General features: G+C 43.0%; 1 protein-coding gene across 3 annotated transcripts in view; it reads right to left on the reverse strand.

Annotated features, from left to right (window-relative positions):
* PTHLH (parathyroid hormone like hormone) overlaps positions 1-17540 on the reverse strand; it is a 112742-nt gene that overhangs the window by 6848 nt on the left and 88354 nt on the right. The window contains exons 1-2 of one of the 3 annotated variants that reach the window (XM_031017867.2): positions 4473-4877; positions 3788-3910 (exon numbers count right to left, since the gene is read on the reverse strand). In XM_031017867.2, coding sequence (XP_030873727.2) covers positions 3788-3888 — 101 coding nt within the window. In that variant the 5' untranslated portion in view covers positions 3889-3910; positions 4473-4877. Of the gene's footprint in view, positions 1-3787; positions 3911-4115; positions 4451-4472; positions 4878-17540 lie in introns of those variants that run through there. The other 2 variants (XM_006747052.3, XM_031017869.2) reach the window with 2 other exon arrangements.

A 17540-nucleotide genomic window follows, 5' to 3' on the forward strand; every position in this document is an offset into this window, starting at 1 on the left:
GAGCCTGGTTTAAATGAGGCATGAAGGAGTCTCTCTTCCTTTTTGAAGGTGCCACATGTGACTAGATTAAAATTCACTTACTTTATGGCAACAGCTAGTATTCTGGAAACTTTTAATAATATACAAATTTGAGGTTTTGGTATAATACATTTATACTCCCTAATAACATTTTTAAAGAATAGGTCTGAATTAATTGCATATTTCATAAGTATTGCAGTTTAATAAGTATCCTTTAGCAAAATGTCACATGAAAGGAAGTTCCGAACCAGTGATCATTTATAGGATCTGGGGCTTTTCTTTCTTTCTCAATCCCTGGCAGATAACCACCCCATCTGTATTGCTCTCCAAATGTATAATATAACCCATTCTAGCTTAACTCGAAGCCAAAACTTTTAATAGTCGGTCTGTTCTAATCAGGCCACCCCTGCTTATATGCCCCCTCTGCCTGGCATATATACCTGTCATCTTGGCCAGCCTGTCAACTGTGAGTCACAGTGCCTTCTTAACCCAAGAACCGTACTTTCTCAGGATGGTTCTCATGAGAAAAGGAGGGCTCACGCTACCCTCCTGTTTTATAAAAGTCTACAAAGATGGCACAACTCTGTCCAGTTTAAAATAGTGTCTCTCTTGTGAGGTACCAAGATTCTTTCTGCCTTTTAGGAGTAATTGTTAACATAATACTAGAAAACACAGATTTTCTTAAATGCTAAATCTCAAACGCTGTGAACACAAGGAACAGCTCAAAGACTTCTGCATTGAAAATATTGTGAAGAATGAATTTCTGATTGGGCAACTGCACTGGAAGAGCAGGAATATAATACTATCTTTATGGTCAACAAGGGAATAAGATCCCTAGAGCGTTTTATTTATTTTCAAAACAAGACACAAACCGACACAAGGGTAAATCACTAGCATGTACAAGCTAGATATACATAGGTGGGGAGCAATGAATCTAAATTAAGGAGGCTTTCCATTTAGATAATTCTGAAATATTTAAGTGATAAATATGGCCTCAATAATAGTCTATTACTCTATACATCTGCAAACATCCCCTAGCCCAGTGGTTCACACGGCATTTGTTACAATCCTCATATGGTACGTTTATGGTCTCCTTTGATTATTGTAAAAAAATTTTCAGAAATATGGAGGAAATGCTTAACAGAGATAAGTATAAATCCAGTCAAAATATAGCTCTTCTGCTCTAAAGAGAAATAACTCTCAAGGGAGTTTTCAGGGAAGAAGAGTAAATTCAAGGTTCTATCAAGGAACGCAGGGAATAAAGGGAGTGATAGGACTGCCTCTTCCAACACAGGAAGGAGCAGCATGCTTGTGCCGATGCTCAGCTACTTAGGAAGGAGTTTGGGTTTGAGAAGAAAATTTCTGTGGTACTGCACGAGTCAGGGTTCGGGTGTTAGAGTGAAGATGACTCACCACAAGTCCCTTCCAACCCAAATGACTCAGTCAAAAGTTATGCTTTTCATTAAATGGAATAGACCCAGTCTGGCTCCCAAGCAAATCAGCCAATTATGTTTTAGGTTTCTGAATCTGCTGGAACTCCCTCTCTAACTTTAACACAAAGGTTGCTACCTGCCGAAAGTCATGTTCATTGGGACAAGAATGTCTATAGGCCTCCCTTTCCAACTTCCAATTTTTTCATGCTCTAGCCCCATTAATTAAAATCTTTTGGACTATGACAACTTAGAATTGCCTCCTTTGCGTGGCTTAGGAAGTGTTATTGTTGTAGTAGTCCGCCCCCCCCCACACACACATACCCTCCAAAGTCATTCCCTAGTTACAAAAAACATCTAAAGCAGTTTCCTAATACTTGGTGTGAAAAGTAATTGGGGAGTAATATGATTTGATTATATGTTAACATTTCTTTCAAGAAGTTAGGTTGATTTAGTATAATAGTACACTAATGTTTTGTCTAGCACACAAAATTTACTATTACTTGGCAGCAAAGCAAAAATAATGACTTGTTTTTTTTAAACTTCATTTGGCTGTAATAATTTGATGAAACGTCTTCATCTACTGATGATTTCAGCCTTCATGAAAAACCATGGCTGTAATATGATGATCTATTAGCCATTAACTATAAGAATGTTTTGTGGTAGTTTTATAACCATCTGCTGAGTGTGAGTGTTTAACTACAATATTATATTTCACCCACAAACAAAACTATAACAGAGTCTCTGGCTGTTAAATGGTTTCTGATGTGTATTTTGCAAGGTGCAACAAAGAAAGAGTTAAAAAAATAACCTTTAGGACAACTTAGCACTATTTTTATGTCATAACTGTGGATTTAATCATGGTCCATTTACTGTTTCTCAAAAGAGAAAACAGGTATTTCTCAAGCAACTGTAAAGAAAAAACTGGCTCTGTTCCAAGACAGTATTTCTTGGCCAGTATTTAAGCATGCTTTTAAAAATTCACTCTTCATCTATATTTATATATGGACTTTAAATAATTTAATACAAGTCTTAAAAGGAGCAAAAAGTCTGAAGACAATTTTCAGAAATACATCAGCAAAACGTTGATTTGAAGAATACAATGAAGCTTTATCTTCAGTACAATGTTCTACACAATTTGCCTTAGGAGATTCGTAATAGATTTTCATTTTGGTGCCAAGGTTCAGACATGTCTAAAGTAATTTCATTTAAGGATTTTCTGCTCTAATAATAATAGACCAAGGGCACATATAAAACAGTTGCCTTTTTGTACACCCTCGGGAATTTACAAGGAAGCACCATGAACTTGATTGTAAATATTGGATATTGCTATTTTTATTGTTAGTGTAAAAGCTCCTTAATTCCTTCTCCAGAGGCAAACTCCTCTCAGTTCTCAAACTTTATGGTTTTCCCATCCTGAACACTGAGTGTGCAGCTTAAAGATCACCCAAAGATGGTATTACACACATTAACGTACTGCTCGGTCCAACAGATTATTAAGATAGTGTTACTCGACTGCTCTTCCAACTTTTCAGTCATACAACATGGTAATATTTCTCTGCTGTGCCTGGATGTATGATTATGTTAAAGTCAAAATTATCCTTAAAAGAACCACCAAATGAGAATGCCAAAATACAAGTTTTCAGTCTACAATGCAAATATTTGACTTCAGATTAAAGAACTGTTAGCAATAATTCCAAGAAAAAACAAGTTTCCACACCTAATATTCATTTTGGAGTCAAGCGCTCTAGCGTTCCTGGGCTGTATCAATACTAACTTTGGAGTTGTGCCATTGCAAAGTTGTTACTACTTTATTATATAATATGCCTTCATTATGTAATGTGGTCCATTTTATATGCTTAAAATTATGTCATTCATAATAAAGTTAGATGTAAGGCTTTTGCTTTTCACACACAAACTGCCACCCACATTCAGTCTGTAAATCAAACGCACACAGACATATGTCCCCCGGCTCCCTCAGCTTCTTCCGAGTTCTCTGTCTCTTGCAATAAAACCTTCCCAGGTCCTGGAAGTAAAACCTTTTCCTTTCACTACAGGCAGATGATCTTTGTCTAGAGGAGATTCTGCGCTCCCTCTTACGGAAACTCATGGAAAATCTGTCTCTTGCCAGTCTCCCCTTGAGGTTCAACCAGTGCTCCCGCCGGGGTTGAGGACTCGGTCTCAGCCTCCCCGGCAGGTAGACGACTCTCGCCGCTTTTTAACTCGGGCAAGGAGCATCAGTGACCGCTGCGAGCCCTCGGCAGCGCCCCAGCCTGGCGGCCTCTCCCACTGGCCTTCCCAGCCCTCACCCGGCGCCCGGAGGAGGACGGGGCACTTACAGCCGGCGGCCGAGCTCCTCCACCGAGCGCCCGCAGGAGGGCACCGAGTAGCTCAGCAGGAACACCGCGACGCTCCACTGCTGAACCAGCCTCCGCAGCATCGTATCCTCTCGCTCTCGCGACCTGCAACAGAGTGGAAAGGGGCCCGAAGTGTCAGTCCGGAATCTCCATCTCCCGGGACTACCACGCTCCCCGTTTTAGCTGGCTCTCAAGTTGCATCGAGGGCATCTCTCAAGTTGCAAAGAAAAAAACCAAAAAACAAAAAACGAAAAACCAAAAAAAAAAAAAAACCAAAACAAAACTTTCTCTGAAGCCTCTCAGCACTTACTTATTTAGGAATCAGCTACTGCAACTGTGCTTTTTCCAAAACCACACAGGCAAAAAGGGACCAAAAGGAAAACAAAGCAAAACAAAGCAAAAATCAGAGACGTTCCTCTGAAATAATAACCACCGTGAAATGCTTTTATATATGCACAAATGATGAGCAGCGTGTTTACACGTCTTCCCTATCAATGTCTAATTAAATCTGGCCGGCAGTTCTCCCAGGTTCGTGGAGCAGAGCTAACCCCTTCCTAAAAAGAGAAGAAAGTTTCCCCCTCTGAAGTCAGCTTCTTTGCGAACTAGGCCGTCTTGTTCCAGAGCCACTTGTAGAGACCCACATTTATATACATAGCTGTCTGTCTACCTCCTCTGGTGGGCTGGTTGCTTCCGGAAAGTTGATTCCACACACCCTGAGAACAAGTTTCAAGTGCGTGTGTCGTCGATCAGGAGGGCCAGGTGGCAACGAGGGCGGGTTAATAGCGGCTCGGAGGGGAGGCGGCGGCCCGAGCGGCAGGGCAGCGGCGGCCCCGCTTCACGGGCGGGGAGGCATGCTGGCCGGGCGGCGCAGGTTGGAGGCGAGTTGAAAGCCTAGCAGAGGAATGTTCACACGCTCCCAGGCAAACCTGCCGGAGAAGTGAGCTAGTCGCAAAGAGGTGGCGCCCTTGGAACGCGCGCGGGGCGAGCAAGGGCGCGGGCGCGCGGGGGGCGGGGGCGGCGACGGGCGGCCCGAGCGGGCCCCGCGCGGCCCGAGCGAACCGAGGGGAGCCCTGAGCTGGGAGTGTACTGCGAGCGGCGGAGCTCCCCGCGCCTCCGGCTCGGCCGCCCCCGGCGCTGCCCGGAGGTCCGCCGAGCCCCACCCCAGAGCGCCGGTCCCGCCGGGCCGTCCCGGGGCCGGGGGCGTGAGCGGATCTGCCAGCTCCCCCTGGGTCCGACCGGCCCCAGACTGCACGGCGGAGCTGCGAGCTGAGGTCCCCGAGGGCGTGCGGGCGGCCCGAACAGTCACGGCGCCCGGCTGGACGCGCGGGCGCCGAGGCCGCCGAGGCCGCCGGGGGCGAACTGGCAAGGCGGAGGCCAAGGAGCAGGGGCCGGAGAGCACGGACGCCCGGAATCCTCCGCGGGGAGGTCGCGGGCGGTTGGCCCGTGGCTTTAAGGAGCCCTAAGACCGCCCGGGAGGTTGGGGAGCGACATGGGAACCCTCCTCCATGGCCCTTTCCAGGCACCCGCTGAGTGGGGAGCATCGGCTAAGGGGTGGGGGGGAAGATCCTTCGCTTAGAAGAGTAAAAAAAGGTTTCAGACTTCAGGTCGAGATTACATTTCTTGCTGTCTTAGAACAGCTGAGGACATCTGGAGCTGGTCCAAGAAAACCCGCATACGTGATGGAGACCCTCTTTTGAATTGCCGAGGTGGACGGACACTCCTGGGGAGCGCACACGGCCCCTTCGCCCACCGACGAGAGTCTAACCCACCCTTTCCCAGACAGCCTACTCTCTCGCCCCCACCCCACCCCACCCCCAGCCCAGTCCCCTGTTACATATTCTGGGATGACTCTATCCGTGTCGCTTCAGCCCACAGATGAAGCGGAACTATCGCTGTACGCGGCTCTGCCTCGGAGAAGCGAAGGGAAAGCAGGGGGTTCTTCCCAAACTATTGGGCGGGGAAGAAAGACTGCTCTGAATTACTGGGCAGTATCAGCTAGGAAAGGACTGGAGCGGATGTGAAAGCCCGCCCCACGGACTCCTCTATCTTTCTGAAATGAACGCGGGTAGTTGGGAACCATTCAAAGGATGTTTGTCTTCTAGATAGACAGCCCCACTGGTACGTTTCAATACTCTCTAGAAGGCGAGTGTGATTTGGAGATTTGAGGAGATTTAGGGAGCCTGACCTTTATCAAGCCTGGCTTCCTGGCTGATGCACCACGGATTTTACCGAGGGTGGGTGAAACAGCGCCCTCTCCCTCGCTTATCTCGGCTCCCTTTTCCCCTCTTTAAGTGCAGATAGCTAGCAGTTAACATTAGCTGCTTAGTTTGGGTGGGAGTCACTCCTTCTCACAAGCTCCTTTCTCCCTCATTTGATTACCCTAAACTCCATATTTAAAAAGCTTGGCCTCCTCCCACTGGAAAAAAAAAATCTGGGAATTTCCACAATTTCCTTCGTTTAAGAATTTCTAAATGTTAGATCTGTTTGCATGGCATGAAAAGACAAAGTATCAGCGCTCAGAAATGTCAACCTTTGAATCTCTGACACTCTGATTTATAATAAATTCTTTCCAGAAAGAAGCAGGAGCCTTAATGTAATTATTCGATCTGAAGGGGGAAAATCTGTAAAAAAAATTTTTTTAAAAAGTAAATCACAAATGAACTATTTAATACTTGCAAGTTGTCTAATATTAAAATGATAATATTTGCTTCCACAATAAAAAACCCAAAGGTACTTAGCCAAATTTCAAACTACTCAGGCTTTAAAAAGTCAACCCTCTCCCAATAACAGGTTAAAACATAGGTTGAAAATATCAAATCACTTATGCCGTAAATAAATTCATTATACTCTCAGAACATTATAAATTAAAGGCTGCCATCAATAGACTGCTTTGATTTATGTTGCTTTTTCTACTAATGAAACAAAATGGACCGCCCTCCCTCCCTCTTTTCTTTTCCCCACACACTTTTCTGGTGTTAATGGCAAAACATCTATCAAATATTTTTAGAATTTCCTCTCCTCCACAAAAAGAGAAAATATAGACACAGGAAAAATAAATAGTCTTTATATACTTGGAATCCTGAAGCTTCCTAATAATGTATTACTTCACCTTTTCCTTGATTTACAGTCTTCTCTGCTCCTCTGGCCAAACGAAGGGGATCTTCTCAGCGGTCTCTTCCAGAAATAATTTTTGTTGCTGTTCTTCAGAAAAGTAAAATTAAGTCTTAAATGAATTAAAAACTTCCTAAGGAGGCTTTTCTGTTCTCACTAAAGGCAATTATTAGAAAGCAGGTAGCTCTGCTAAGCTGCCCTGTTTATTACTTTGAGTAGAAATTCTCCTCAATATATACTCAGGACCCTGACTTCTTGCCCTTGCGAAAAGGATATTTTTCTGACATCATAATCTAGTTCCCAATATAACTGAGTAACCTCCAGGATAATGCTGAGAACACAACTACAAATGAGATGACTCCACACTAGGAGGGGTTTGGGGTTTTTTTGAGGGGGGGTTGCTTAGGCATAGAGTGAGTGTGCCAATAGAGGCTGAATGCTTGCTTAGGACTTGCTATCACTTAAATGCACCTTAGCAAATAGGAGGATTTGAAGGCCTGTCTTTAATCTGAAGTATTTCCATGTGAAGACAAGTTAGCATTGTGAGATCTACACCTACATGAATGCCGAGCCCATGAGCAAGCCGCAGACTTCCATCTTCCAGTCCCCAATGGCAGCATTATATGCCAATTTTAAGAAGAGATTTTCTAAACTTTTCAGTACACTTTTACTCCTAAATTCATGTTAAAATAACCAATTGAAATATATCTCCAGGGATATCTCCTATTGCAATTAAGTAAGAAACCGTAACATTTATGTTTAGCTTTTTCATCTTTTCCCCTCCTCAGCCCAAACAACAAGCTAATAAACATACAAACCAAAAAGGTCCCTAGAGCTCTTGAAACAGTGCACCTGGGCTCAGAAATTCCCTTATGACCAATCAGCATCCCTTATCTTATTACCAATAACATTTGCCAGTCTGTAGCTCCAAGCTATTTTTCTAAATCTTATGAAACCAAACAACTGAACTCATCCCTTCTCCTAACTTTTTCTTTGTTTACATAGAGAAGTTTGCTAAATTACCTCAAGTAAAATTATTATTTGATTCTATTAGAATGTGGTCTGAGACTTGAGAGGAGTACATTGCCAGCTGTCCTCAAGGTAGCAAAATGCATTTAAATCCCAAGTAGGCTTAGGAAAGGGTGTGTGATTATTAAATCTCTTCCTAGTTAGATGATAAGACCCAAACAGAGGCTGCCTTCTCCAGGAATAGGGCTGGTTGCTGACATCTGCAGGAACTGCCTCAGGGAGAAATGCCTAGACATGCAACGGGCTAATGGGATGCTCTTATTGGAAAAGTGGGTTTCACAGGATCCTCACCCTTCCCTACATCCTGGGCCATGTTCAGCTTTCCCCAAACAGGACCAGAAAGTTCAGTAGTGAGGCACTTTTCCCTGAGGCCACAAGCCAATGTGAGCTGAGAAGGTCTTTAGGAAATGGGGGTCTCTAGGGGCCAGTTCTCCAAGGTCAAGTACTTGTGCACCTCCTAAATCCATGACCATCATAACTCCTCTGAGGAGTCTTCTGGCCGGGGATGGTGCTCCTGTGTGTGTGTGTTGGGTGAGGGGGTGGCAGGGGGTGGTGTGGGGGGATAAAGGGGGAGCAGTTAAGAACAGGAGTCCTGATACCCTGGACTGATGCCTGACAGATGCCCTTGGCTGGGCCGAGTTCTTGGCTCCTCGAAGTAGGCAACTCTGAACTTGTGCGAGACCACAGGGAGAGTCCCACCTGGCTCAGACGACAACCCCTCAACCTGCAACTGATCCCGGATAGGGCGGTGCCACACAGCCTTCCTGGCCGGTTCCCAGCTCCTCTGTGAGTAGAAGAATCGTCCTTTCTTAAAATGTGAGCCCTGCTGTCTGCAAGGCGCTGCCCACGGGAGTCACTGGGACCTCGAAAGCTGTTTACTCCCCTAACACCATTCTCCACCTCTGCAAAACAGGGCAGCTCTCAGTCTCTTCTCAAGGCAGCACCCGGAGTAGGGTGCCCATCCCGTCTGGCACAAAGACATCCGGCACCCTCAGTTAGACGGGCGTTGTGTCTCTTTCGCTTTCAGCTTGTGATGACGGTGTCTTCGGGTTCTGCCTGCCCTTCCTGGGACTCTTGTCAGAATTAAGGGCTCTGGAAAGCAAGCATGAAAGCTGCACGCTTCCTCTCTGGGGTCTCCTGGCTCAGTGGTTGCGCGCCGGACTCAGCGAGGCGAGGTGTGTGTCTTTCAGGGAAGCAGTGCAGGATCTCGAAAGAGGCATGAGCACCTCTGGACGATCTTTATCAGCCTCCCCCCGCCTCCCGCTGCAGAATTAGCTCGCCTGTTGCAGATGCGATCCCCGAGGAGGATGCGGGTTTGGCTCCCGGGGATACTAGGCTTGCTGGAAAGTTCAGAGGCCTGGGAGCCCCTTGGCAGTCTAGCTTTGGTTCCTGGGTTTTGGGGTTTCCTTCCCTGAGAATTTGGATTCGGGATTGTCACACAGAATCCGTTCTGTCGCGAGCGGTAGAAATGAGGCCTTCGCGCTCCGCCCCATCCCGCTGGGTTTTGCGCGTGGTTTCGCTCCTGGGTACAGCCAAAGTCGCCGGCCCAGCCCTCCCGCCCCTCGCAGGAGGGCCCCGCTCCTGCTTGCAGGCGAAAGGAAACTTCGGGAACAGTATGACCCGAGGACAGGGTCCGAAGGCGCGAGCGAACTTCCTCCAAGCAGGGCTCTCCCCTCCCTTCTCCCTTCTGGTCAATCTATGACTCAAACTTGACATAAGCCCCTGGCAGACGGTGACCATAAATTCCCAGTGGGGGTGGGGGAAGAGAAGGGTGGGGGCAGATGTACCCCGCCCTTCCACCACCACCCCCTCCTGGGCCCTGTCCCGGTGCAGGTCCCGGTCCCCAGGGGGGTGTGCAGGGACGACTCCCTCTTCCCCAAGCCCCGGGACTAGCCCTCTGCCAGCCCGCCTCCCGTCGGTGCAGCTCCAGAGCCCCGGGGCCCGTCTGTTTTATTTCATTTAACACAATCCGCATAGCCAAGGCGGGGTGAGGGGCCGCGCCGGCAAGGAGAGGAAATGAAGGGACGTGGAACAAAGTTCTCTCTGCCAACTCTCTCCGTCTGATTCTTAGAATCCAGTGGTACCTTAAAGGACTGATGGGAGGCCAAGGAGGGTTATTAATTCTCGAAGCCCGCTCTGTCTATATATAGCTGCTCAGTGGTTGCAGTTGGCGATCGCGGGGGGTGTAGACCGTGGAACATGGCACGTCTCCAGGGCATAAAAATCAACCTAGCTGGTGGCTCCTGTGGAGTTTGTGAACAGCGCGGAGCTGGCTGGGGGAAGCCAGTGAGCTGTCCATGGTGGTTAAGAGTCCTTGACATGCGTGTTCGGGCTGTCCTGGCGAGGCGCGGACCCCCCTCCCAATCTCCCTTCTCCCCACCCCCCCCAGCACGCCGGGGGCCGCGACACCCTGCAGCCCGAGGCTGCCGGCGACAGAGCCGCTGCGCGCCGGGCACGGGGCTGGATGTGTTCGTTTGCACAACTCCGGGACGCGCTGTCGCAGAGGCAGAATTCCAGAGATAGACGGAAACAAACTCGAGTCCAAATTGTGGGTTTCCTTTTAGCTCCTTCCTGAAGGTGTCTTTCCCCCTCAGGCAACACTGAGCTTGCTTTGAGAAACGTTGGTCCATCCAGCAGCCTACTTCCCTTCGCTGTGCTAAGGTTCTATTCTCCAGCGAACGAGCACGATGGTGTTGTTAATGCTTCCCCTATTGGTTAAAAGCATCTATGAACTGAATGCGGGAGAGTATCGCTATGGGAATGTCCACAAAACCACTTTATTGCTGAAGATTGTCGGGTGTCTCAGGGCTTTCCTAGGGGCGGTTGGGGTCCTTTGTAAAATATTATTGCTCAGAGGAGTGAGTTCTTTATTATTCACCAGAGCCCTGAACGGTGTGATTGCCACTTCTTAGCAAAGGAGGAAACAAAGAAATTCCCATGTAATATGCAATATTGTAGGTCCATTCTCCCTGAAGTCCGTTTTGCCCAGTTCTTGTGACATATGCTTTTGAAGAACTGTTTATGAACTTAATTAAGCTCTTATACATATTTAAGGCAAAGAATGTTTTGTCTTCTTAATTGTCACCACATTTTACCTTCTTGTCTTTTAATTTCTCTTGGCAATTCCCCCCACTTATCTCTATTAGCCATCTCATCTCCATTTGAATAACAAATTCCCTTAAATACTATGAAAAACTACAAAATATTGTAAACATTTATAGCTTTTATTTGAATTTTGTGCCTTTGTTTATGGAGTGCATATCTAATTAACATCCGGTACCTAACAGAACCTTTTGTATATTTCTGCATAAATCAGAAGACGTCACATTGGAACACATTGCTTGTTGCTTTTACCCTTTTTTCTTATGTGGTGCAGTACTTATAAAAAAGAGAGAGAAAGAGTGTATATGCTTATAAACAACCTTGAGAATGCCTGATATAAAATAGAAAGTCTGATGATTCAATAATTTTTCATAGCTTTTCTCTCTCTCAGTATCTGGATCTACAAAATAAAAATAATTAATGCAGAAAAATGAAATCTTTCTATATATTCTTGTAAATATTTTCCCAAGTCAATAAAATTGATATAAAACCTTTACTTTCCTGTTCTCTATTTATAAAAATAAATAAGACTTAAGTGTGTACCCAGTTCCTTGGAAGCTATGAAACTGGAATAATAATATTTTAATATTATTATTTTGTAATTCAGAAGATGAGTTTTGTTCTATCCTATTCTATTCTTTGGTAGTGAACCTCCCCCATACATCTCTTAACTCTCCTTTCATAGAAAGGAGAAAAAATAAAATGATATAAATAGATTTCATTTTTTTATCCTTTATCTGCTCATAACTTAAGGTGCTTCTTCCTCCTACCTCCCCTCTATTGGTACCTTAGCATTTTCCTCTCTCCCATGGTGATACCAATTGAGAATTTTCCCTTCAAAGTTTATCTAATTCCCCCCAGTTTCTTTATTTTTTAAAAATTAGTTTTCCCCAAAAGCTCATTTATTAGATTTTTAAGATCTCATTCTTCTATCCATTAAATTTGATACATTTATTAGAGAGGGTTTTAATCCTTCTCACCAGCAGCTCTCTTAAAGCTGCTGGACTGTTTTATTCTTTCTTTTTTTTTTTTCCCCTGCTTTCAAGAGTTAAACATTCAATTGCTATAACTGTCTATGAGCTAAAAAGAAAAAAAAATCCATCAGTCTCTCCTTTGTGTGCTTACCTTCCCAATGTGCCCAACACTGCTATGCGCCCAGAGTTGGTCTTCTGAAGATATCTGTGGGATCAAATTGAATTGTAGCTCTTTCTACCTGCACTTCTGAGGAATGAAAGCATAGTTTTAATTATCTTAGATCTGTCGTTCAAAATTCGTTTATGAAGCTCTTTGATCTGCTATTGGGAACCTTTTGTAAAGCATATTCTTTTTAAAATCGTGGTGGATTTGGGGGCATCCCGTGTCTCATTCAGTCTCAAAAGCTTCTCTTTCCTTAATGCTCAGTGCATGTATTACATGCTTTTCCTGAAGACATTTCCCCCTTCATTTCATTTGTGCTTCACTTCCCAGAGACTGGTAAATGAGGGGGAAAATGTGGACTTTTGATGTATCATAATATACTAAAGTCAATTACTATGTGAGAGTACTTACGTTAAGAAAATTTAAACTGACCTTAGCAGAATTTTGTTGTACTTTGTTTCTTTAATTCTCATCCTGCTAAGCTGTAATTATACATAAAACTGCCAAAGTATTTTTAATGGTTAAAAAAAAAAAAAAAAAGGAAGCCGCTTTTTGTGGAAAGGATTAAAAAAATTTTTTGTCCTGTAAACACAGGTCATATTCTTTGTAAAGCTGTTCTTAACAGGCAAAAATGTACATGTCTATAGCAGTTAAATTACTCCTTAAAAGACCTATGATGGCCTTAAATGGAGAAGGAACTCAAGTGTGGTTGATATGGTTCCAAAAACCCTCATTTTAAAAGAGTTTCATTGTCGAGGTGCACCAGGATGTTCTTTTAGTTCTATAATACACAGTCTGGGCATCATAGCCACATATTTCCCTCATCTCATTCCAACCCCGGTGTGGTAAAACCAAAGAGACACAGGATCAAGGAGAGTCTGAGGATTTGCAGGGAAAGGGCTGTGTAAGTACAGTGGGTACAGATCTTTAAGATCTTCCCCAGACTTCTAAACAGTTGAGAAGGTAGCTTGTTTGCTAAGTAGTGCAAAGTGTCTCCAGGTCTATCGCTGGAGCTGCTGACATAATTAATGATTTCATTCAGAGCCTGAAAGAAGGTACTTGTATTCCCTCTGGCATGGGCAGGCCAAGTTCATGTCCAAACTCTAATACCTTGGGTTGATTTTAACCAACAAGACTGTTGGTCCTCTTGTTGCACACCCAAAGCTTGAAAGCCAAATATTATATTAGGCTATGATACTTCCCAGCCTTGAGGAGGTTGACACATCCTAAATATATAAACAGCCACTATTATCTAAAGACGGATTACATTCTGGTGAGAGAGTCATTACTCCTAGGTCAAACTGGGAAAACGAAAAACCATAGAACACCCCCAACAACCACCAAACACACAGCAAACTACTTTAAAAATCAATATTTTCCACTAAACTTTTGCAAAAAATTTTCTTGTCCCATTTTACGCTACGAGGTTAATGGCAATCCTTGAAAATTAATTATGGTACTGAAAAGACTTTAATAACATTTCTGCTAAAAATAAATTGGAGGCAGAGTATTGCCCTGGATTCATGATTGCTTACATCTGGTTTCTATTTCTGTGATTTTCATTTGGTTCTCAGAGAGTTCATTCACAGTCATCACAAGTTTCGTTTCCCGTTCTCCAATGGGAGAACTTGTCTTGATGACCCATGTATTTTTCATCTGAATGCTGCCCTTTTCTACATTAGGAGATGTAGAAAGGAAGAATGAAAAATACATCAGGTCTAATCCAAGCAAACCAAAACCTGAAAGCATCTTTTAGCACCTGACTTATCCAGAATCCAGTGGCAAATAACAATGAGGAAATCACTCCATCTTAGACCCTTGTAGAACGAGGTAGGGAAGAAAAGAGAAAATAGAGGGAAGGAAGAGGAAGAGAAGATGGAAGGAATAGAAGGAAGGGGAAGAATGGAATAAAGCAGGAATTAAAGGAAGGGCTTCTTTATCAGTAAGAACCCCCATGCCCTCTCCATCATTCTTCCCATTGCCTGTAAGACAGGGGAAGGTATTTTTCTTTCTTACGATGTTAACTTTCACACCTTTTTCAAAGAAGGGGATGAGCTATCCTGGCTGCTGGTTGAAAATCTCTTGAACTCCTTCACACACTTAGGGAGGGAGGGGCAGGATATTATAGGAGACTTCATCCCTGCTGATCTGGACTTGTGTAGGCCAATTTGACTCTAGCTTATAATTCTAATATCTTTTTGCACCATCCAGAACATCTCAATTGTCCTCCTCTATGTAAGCAACACCTGCCGCTTTCTTGAGATGATTGTTTTATCTAAAGATCTTATCTAGTTCCTACTCTAAAGTCTCAGGAAACCTACCCTTTTCACCTTACCATACGATTTTCCTAAATTTCTTTCTTGTTGATGTCCCGGAAATCTAGTCTCCAAAACATCCCAGATGCTATCTACATTCAATAATAATTACAAATATTATTGAGCTCCTATACTTAGGATGGCAAAGACTTCATTTCATTTACAATAGATTGCTGCCCCAACTATGGTAGATAATTACTAGAACTGGGACTTGACTTCAGTTTTGTCTGACCCTACATTGCCTCTAGTATGATGTTGGCTCTGGTTGCCACATCTCATATCTACAGATCTGTTGGGGTTGATTTGGCTGATGTGACTGGTTAGGCAAACTGTTGGCCTCTCTCACCCGCCCATGTGGGTTCTTGAAAGCTGTATATTTAGTTGAAGAGATTGGAAAAAACCCTTCTTTGATCAAGGGTTATTGAGACACTAAACATCTTTGCTGGAAAGCAAACCATAGGATAGTCTAACAGATCAAAATAAAAAGAACGTTCTTTTTTTTTGATGCTGATTTATTGCCATACTGTAGAAATAGTCCAAGAATCAATTTTATCTGATGGTCTTATGTCAGCGTTTATTGAGTTTCTACTTTAGGCTAAATTCTACACTTGGAACTTTATTTTTTTTTAAAGATTTATTTATTTATTTGAGAGAGAGTGAAAGAGAGCAGGGGGAGGGACAGAAGGAGGAAGGAGACTCCTTACTGAGCCTGAGGTGGAACTCAGGCTCGATCTCAGGATCCTAAGATCATGACCTGAGTTGAAATCAAAAGTCAGATGCTTAACCGACTGAGTCACCCAGGCGCCCCTACTCTTGGAACTGTAAAGAAAGACACATGCATTTGCATTATTGCCCTAATGCCGGTGGAAATGCCTTATCAAGACATTTCCCCCCCTTTTCTTTCAAAATCACATTTGGACCTGTCCCCTGTCAGTTTTTGATAAGGGATATAGTGTATTTTTGAAGAAGTCATGTGAAAAATATGTATGCAACTTTGGGGAAATTGCTATCAAATATACTTTCATTTAAGCTCTTGATTATTATTATTATTGATATTAAGCTATTGATCACCCACTGCAGCACCACAATAGCCCTGTATTTTAAAAAAGCCATACATCGTGATTCTATTTCTTCCTTTGTTGCTCAAGCTACGTTCTTTACCTTTTTGTTATAAGTTGCTTCAAATCTTTTTTGGAAGTAAGCAGATAAAAAAGGAAAATCTAGTATGAGTTTGAGATAAAGTGTCAGGGCTATCTTCAGAGAACATAAAGTATTCATTTGTTCATTCAGTCATTCACAAATATTTCTTGAATATCTCCTAGGCCAGACACTGGTAGGTCTGGGGTTACATTAATGACAAGGGACTTACAGTCTCTTTATTTATTTATTTTTATTTATTTATTTTTTATTTTTTTAAAAAGATTTTATTTATTTATTTGACAGAGAGAGACAGCGAGAGAGGGAACACAAGCAGGGGGAGTGGGAGAGGGAGAAGCAGGCTTCCCACCGAGCAGGGAGCCTGATGCGGGGCTCGATCCCAGGACCCCGGGATCATGACCTGAGCCGAAGGCAGATGCTTAATGACTGAGCCACCCAGGCGCCCCGACTTACAGTCTCTTTAGCACTCTGAATCTCTTAATTCTTATTTACTAAATACTTGACTAATATTTTTATTATAAATCTTTAAATTTTGACATATTAAATATTTTACTCACATTGTTTATTGTTTAGCTCCTCCTACTGGAATAAATGCAAACTCTGTAAAGGCCAACGTCTTTGTCTGTTTTTGTTTGTACCTCCAGAACCTAGAGCAAGACTTGGCACATGATTGGAAGGCAATAAAAAATTTTTTTTTAATTTAAATTCAAGTTAGTTAACATATAGTGCAGTATTGGTTTCAGGAATAGAATTTAGTGATTCATCACTTACATATACTACCCAGTGCTCATCACAACAAGTGCCCTCCTTAATATCCATCATCCAGTTAGCCCACCCCCCCACTCACCTTCAGAAGTCAATAGATATTTCTAAGAAGGAGAGAATGAATGAACATTAAAAAGTGCAAATACTTTTTCTCGAAATACCCATTGTGGTGTATATACATATTTGCATATTTTTTTCATAAAACAGATTTCTACCGTGAGTTGGCAATTTTCCTCATGAGTGCCACACACTTATATCAATAAACTAAAGGATTACTGATAAATGAAAATAGTGTTGGGTTAAACATAACAATCTTTTAAAATATCCTATGTAATAATAAGTTAGACTTGCCCAGAAATGAATTATTTTTACCATCAAAGGCTGGTCCTATTTTCATTCCTGCATGCATTCATTTTACCTCCCAAACTGTAACACAATTAGATTAGTCTCTATTATCAGATCATACAGCCAGAATAAAGAATGTTATTTTACCACACCCCAGTAAGGATTCCCGCTAGTGGAAAGGCTGGCTATTGTCCTCTAAGTGGTTCCATCATAGCTGAATCATTAATCAACTGAAGCCTTATGTATGTTGAATTTGTCTTTTTTTCCTACAGTAAATAAATACATTTTATTGTCATGGCAGATGAGTTGGATAGAATAGTATCATACCTGAGTCAGTTCCCTACTCCTTTCCCTAACTGCCACATTCAATTGTATAATAATGCCTATGAATGCATTTTTCAGTTATTTTTTAAAACCACATTTTCCCCTCAAATGACCTGTTATAGCTGTGGTTTAAGTTCTACATTTTCCTTACAATAGCTCTGAGCAATAGCCTTCCACTTCACCATGGAGTTATGAGCTTAATATATTTGCTATGTGAATTCAAAAGAATGCAGAATTATATTGAAAACCTAAAATAAATCTGATCTACAAAATCCTATCTTATATAATACTATATATTACCTTTCATTGGAGTTTCAGACATCTGTGAATGCATGAAACATTTTTTTTTTTCAATCCTGACAAGAAAGGCTATTGCATAGCCCCATAGGTTAAAACCTAAAATGCAAGCAACATTACGTTGCCTGTCAAAAACACATCATTGGATAGAA

The sequence above is a fragment of the Leptonychotes weddellii genome, chromosome 5 (genome assembly GCF_054177405.1).
Source record: "Leptonychotes weddellii isolate Sample4059 chromosome 5, ASM5417740v2, whole genome shotgun sequence".
Lineage (NCBI taxonomy): Eukaryota > Metazoa > Chordata > Mammalia > Carnivora > Phocidae > Leptonychotes > Leptonychotes weddellii.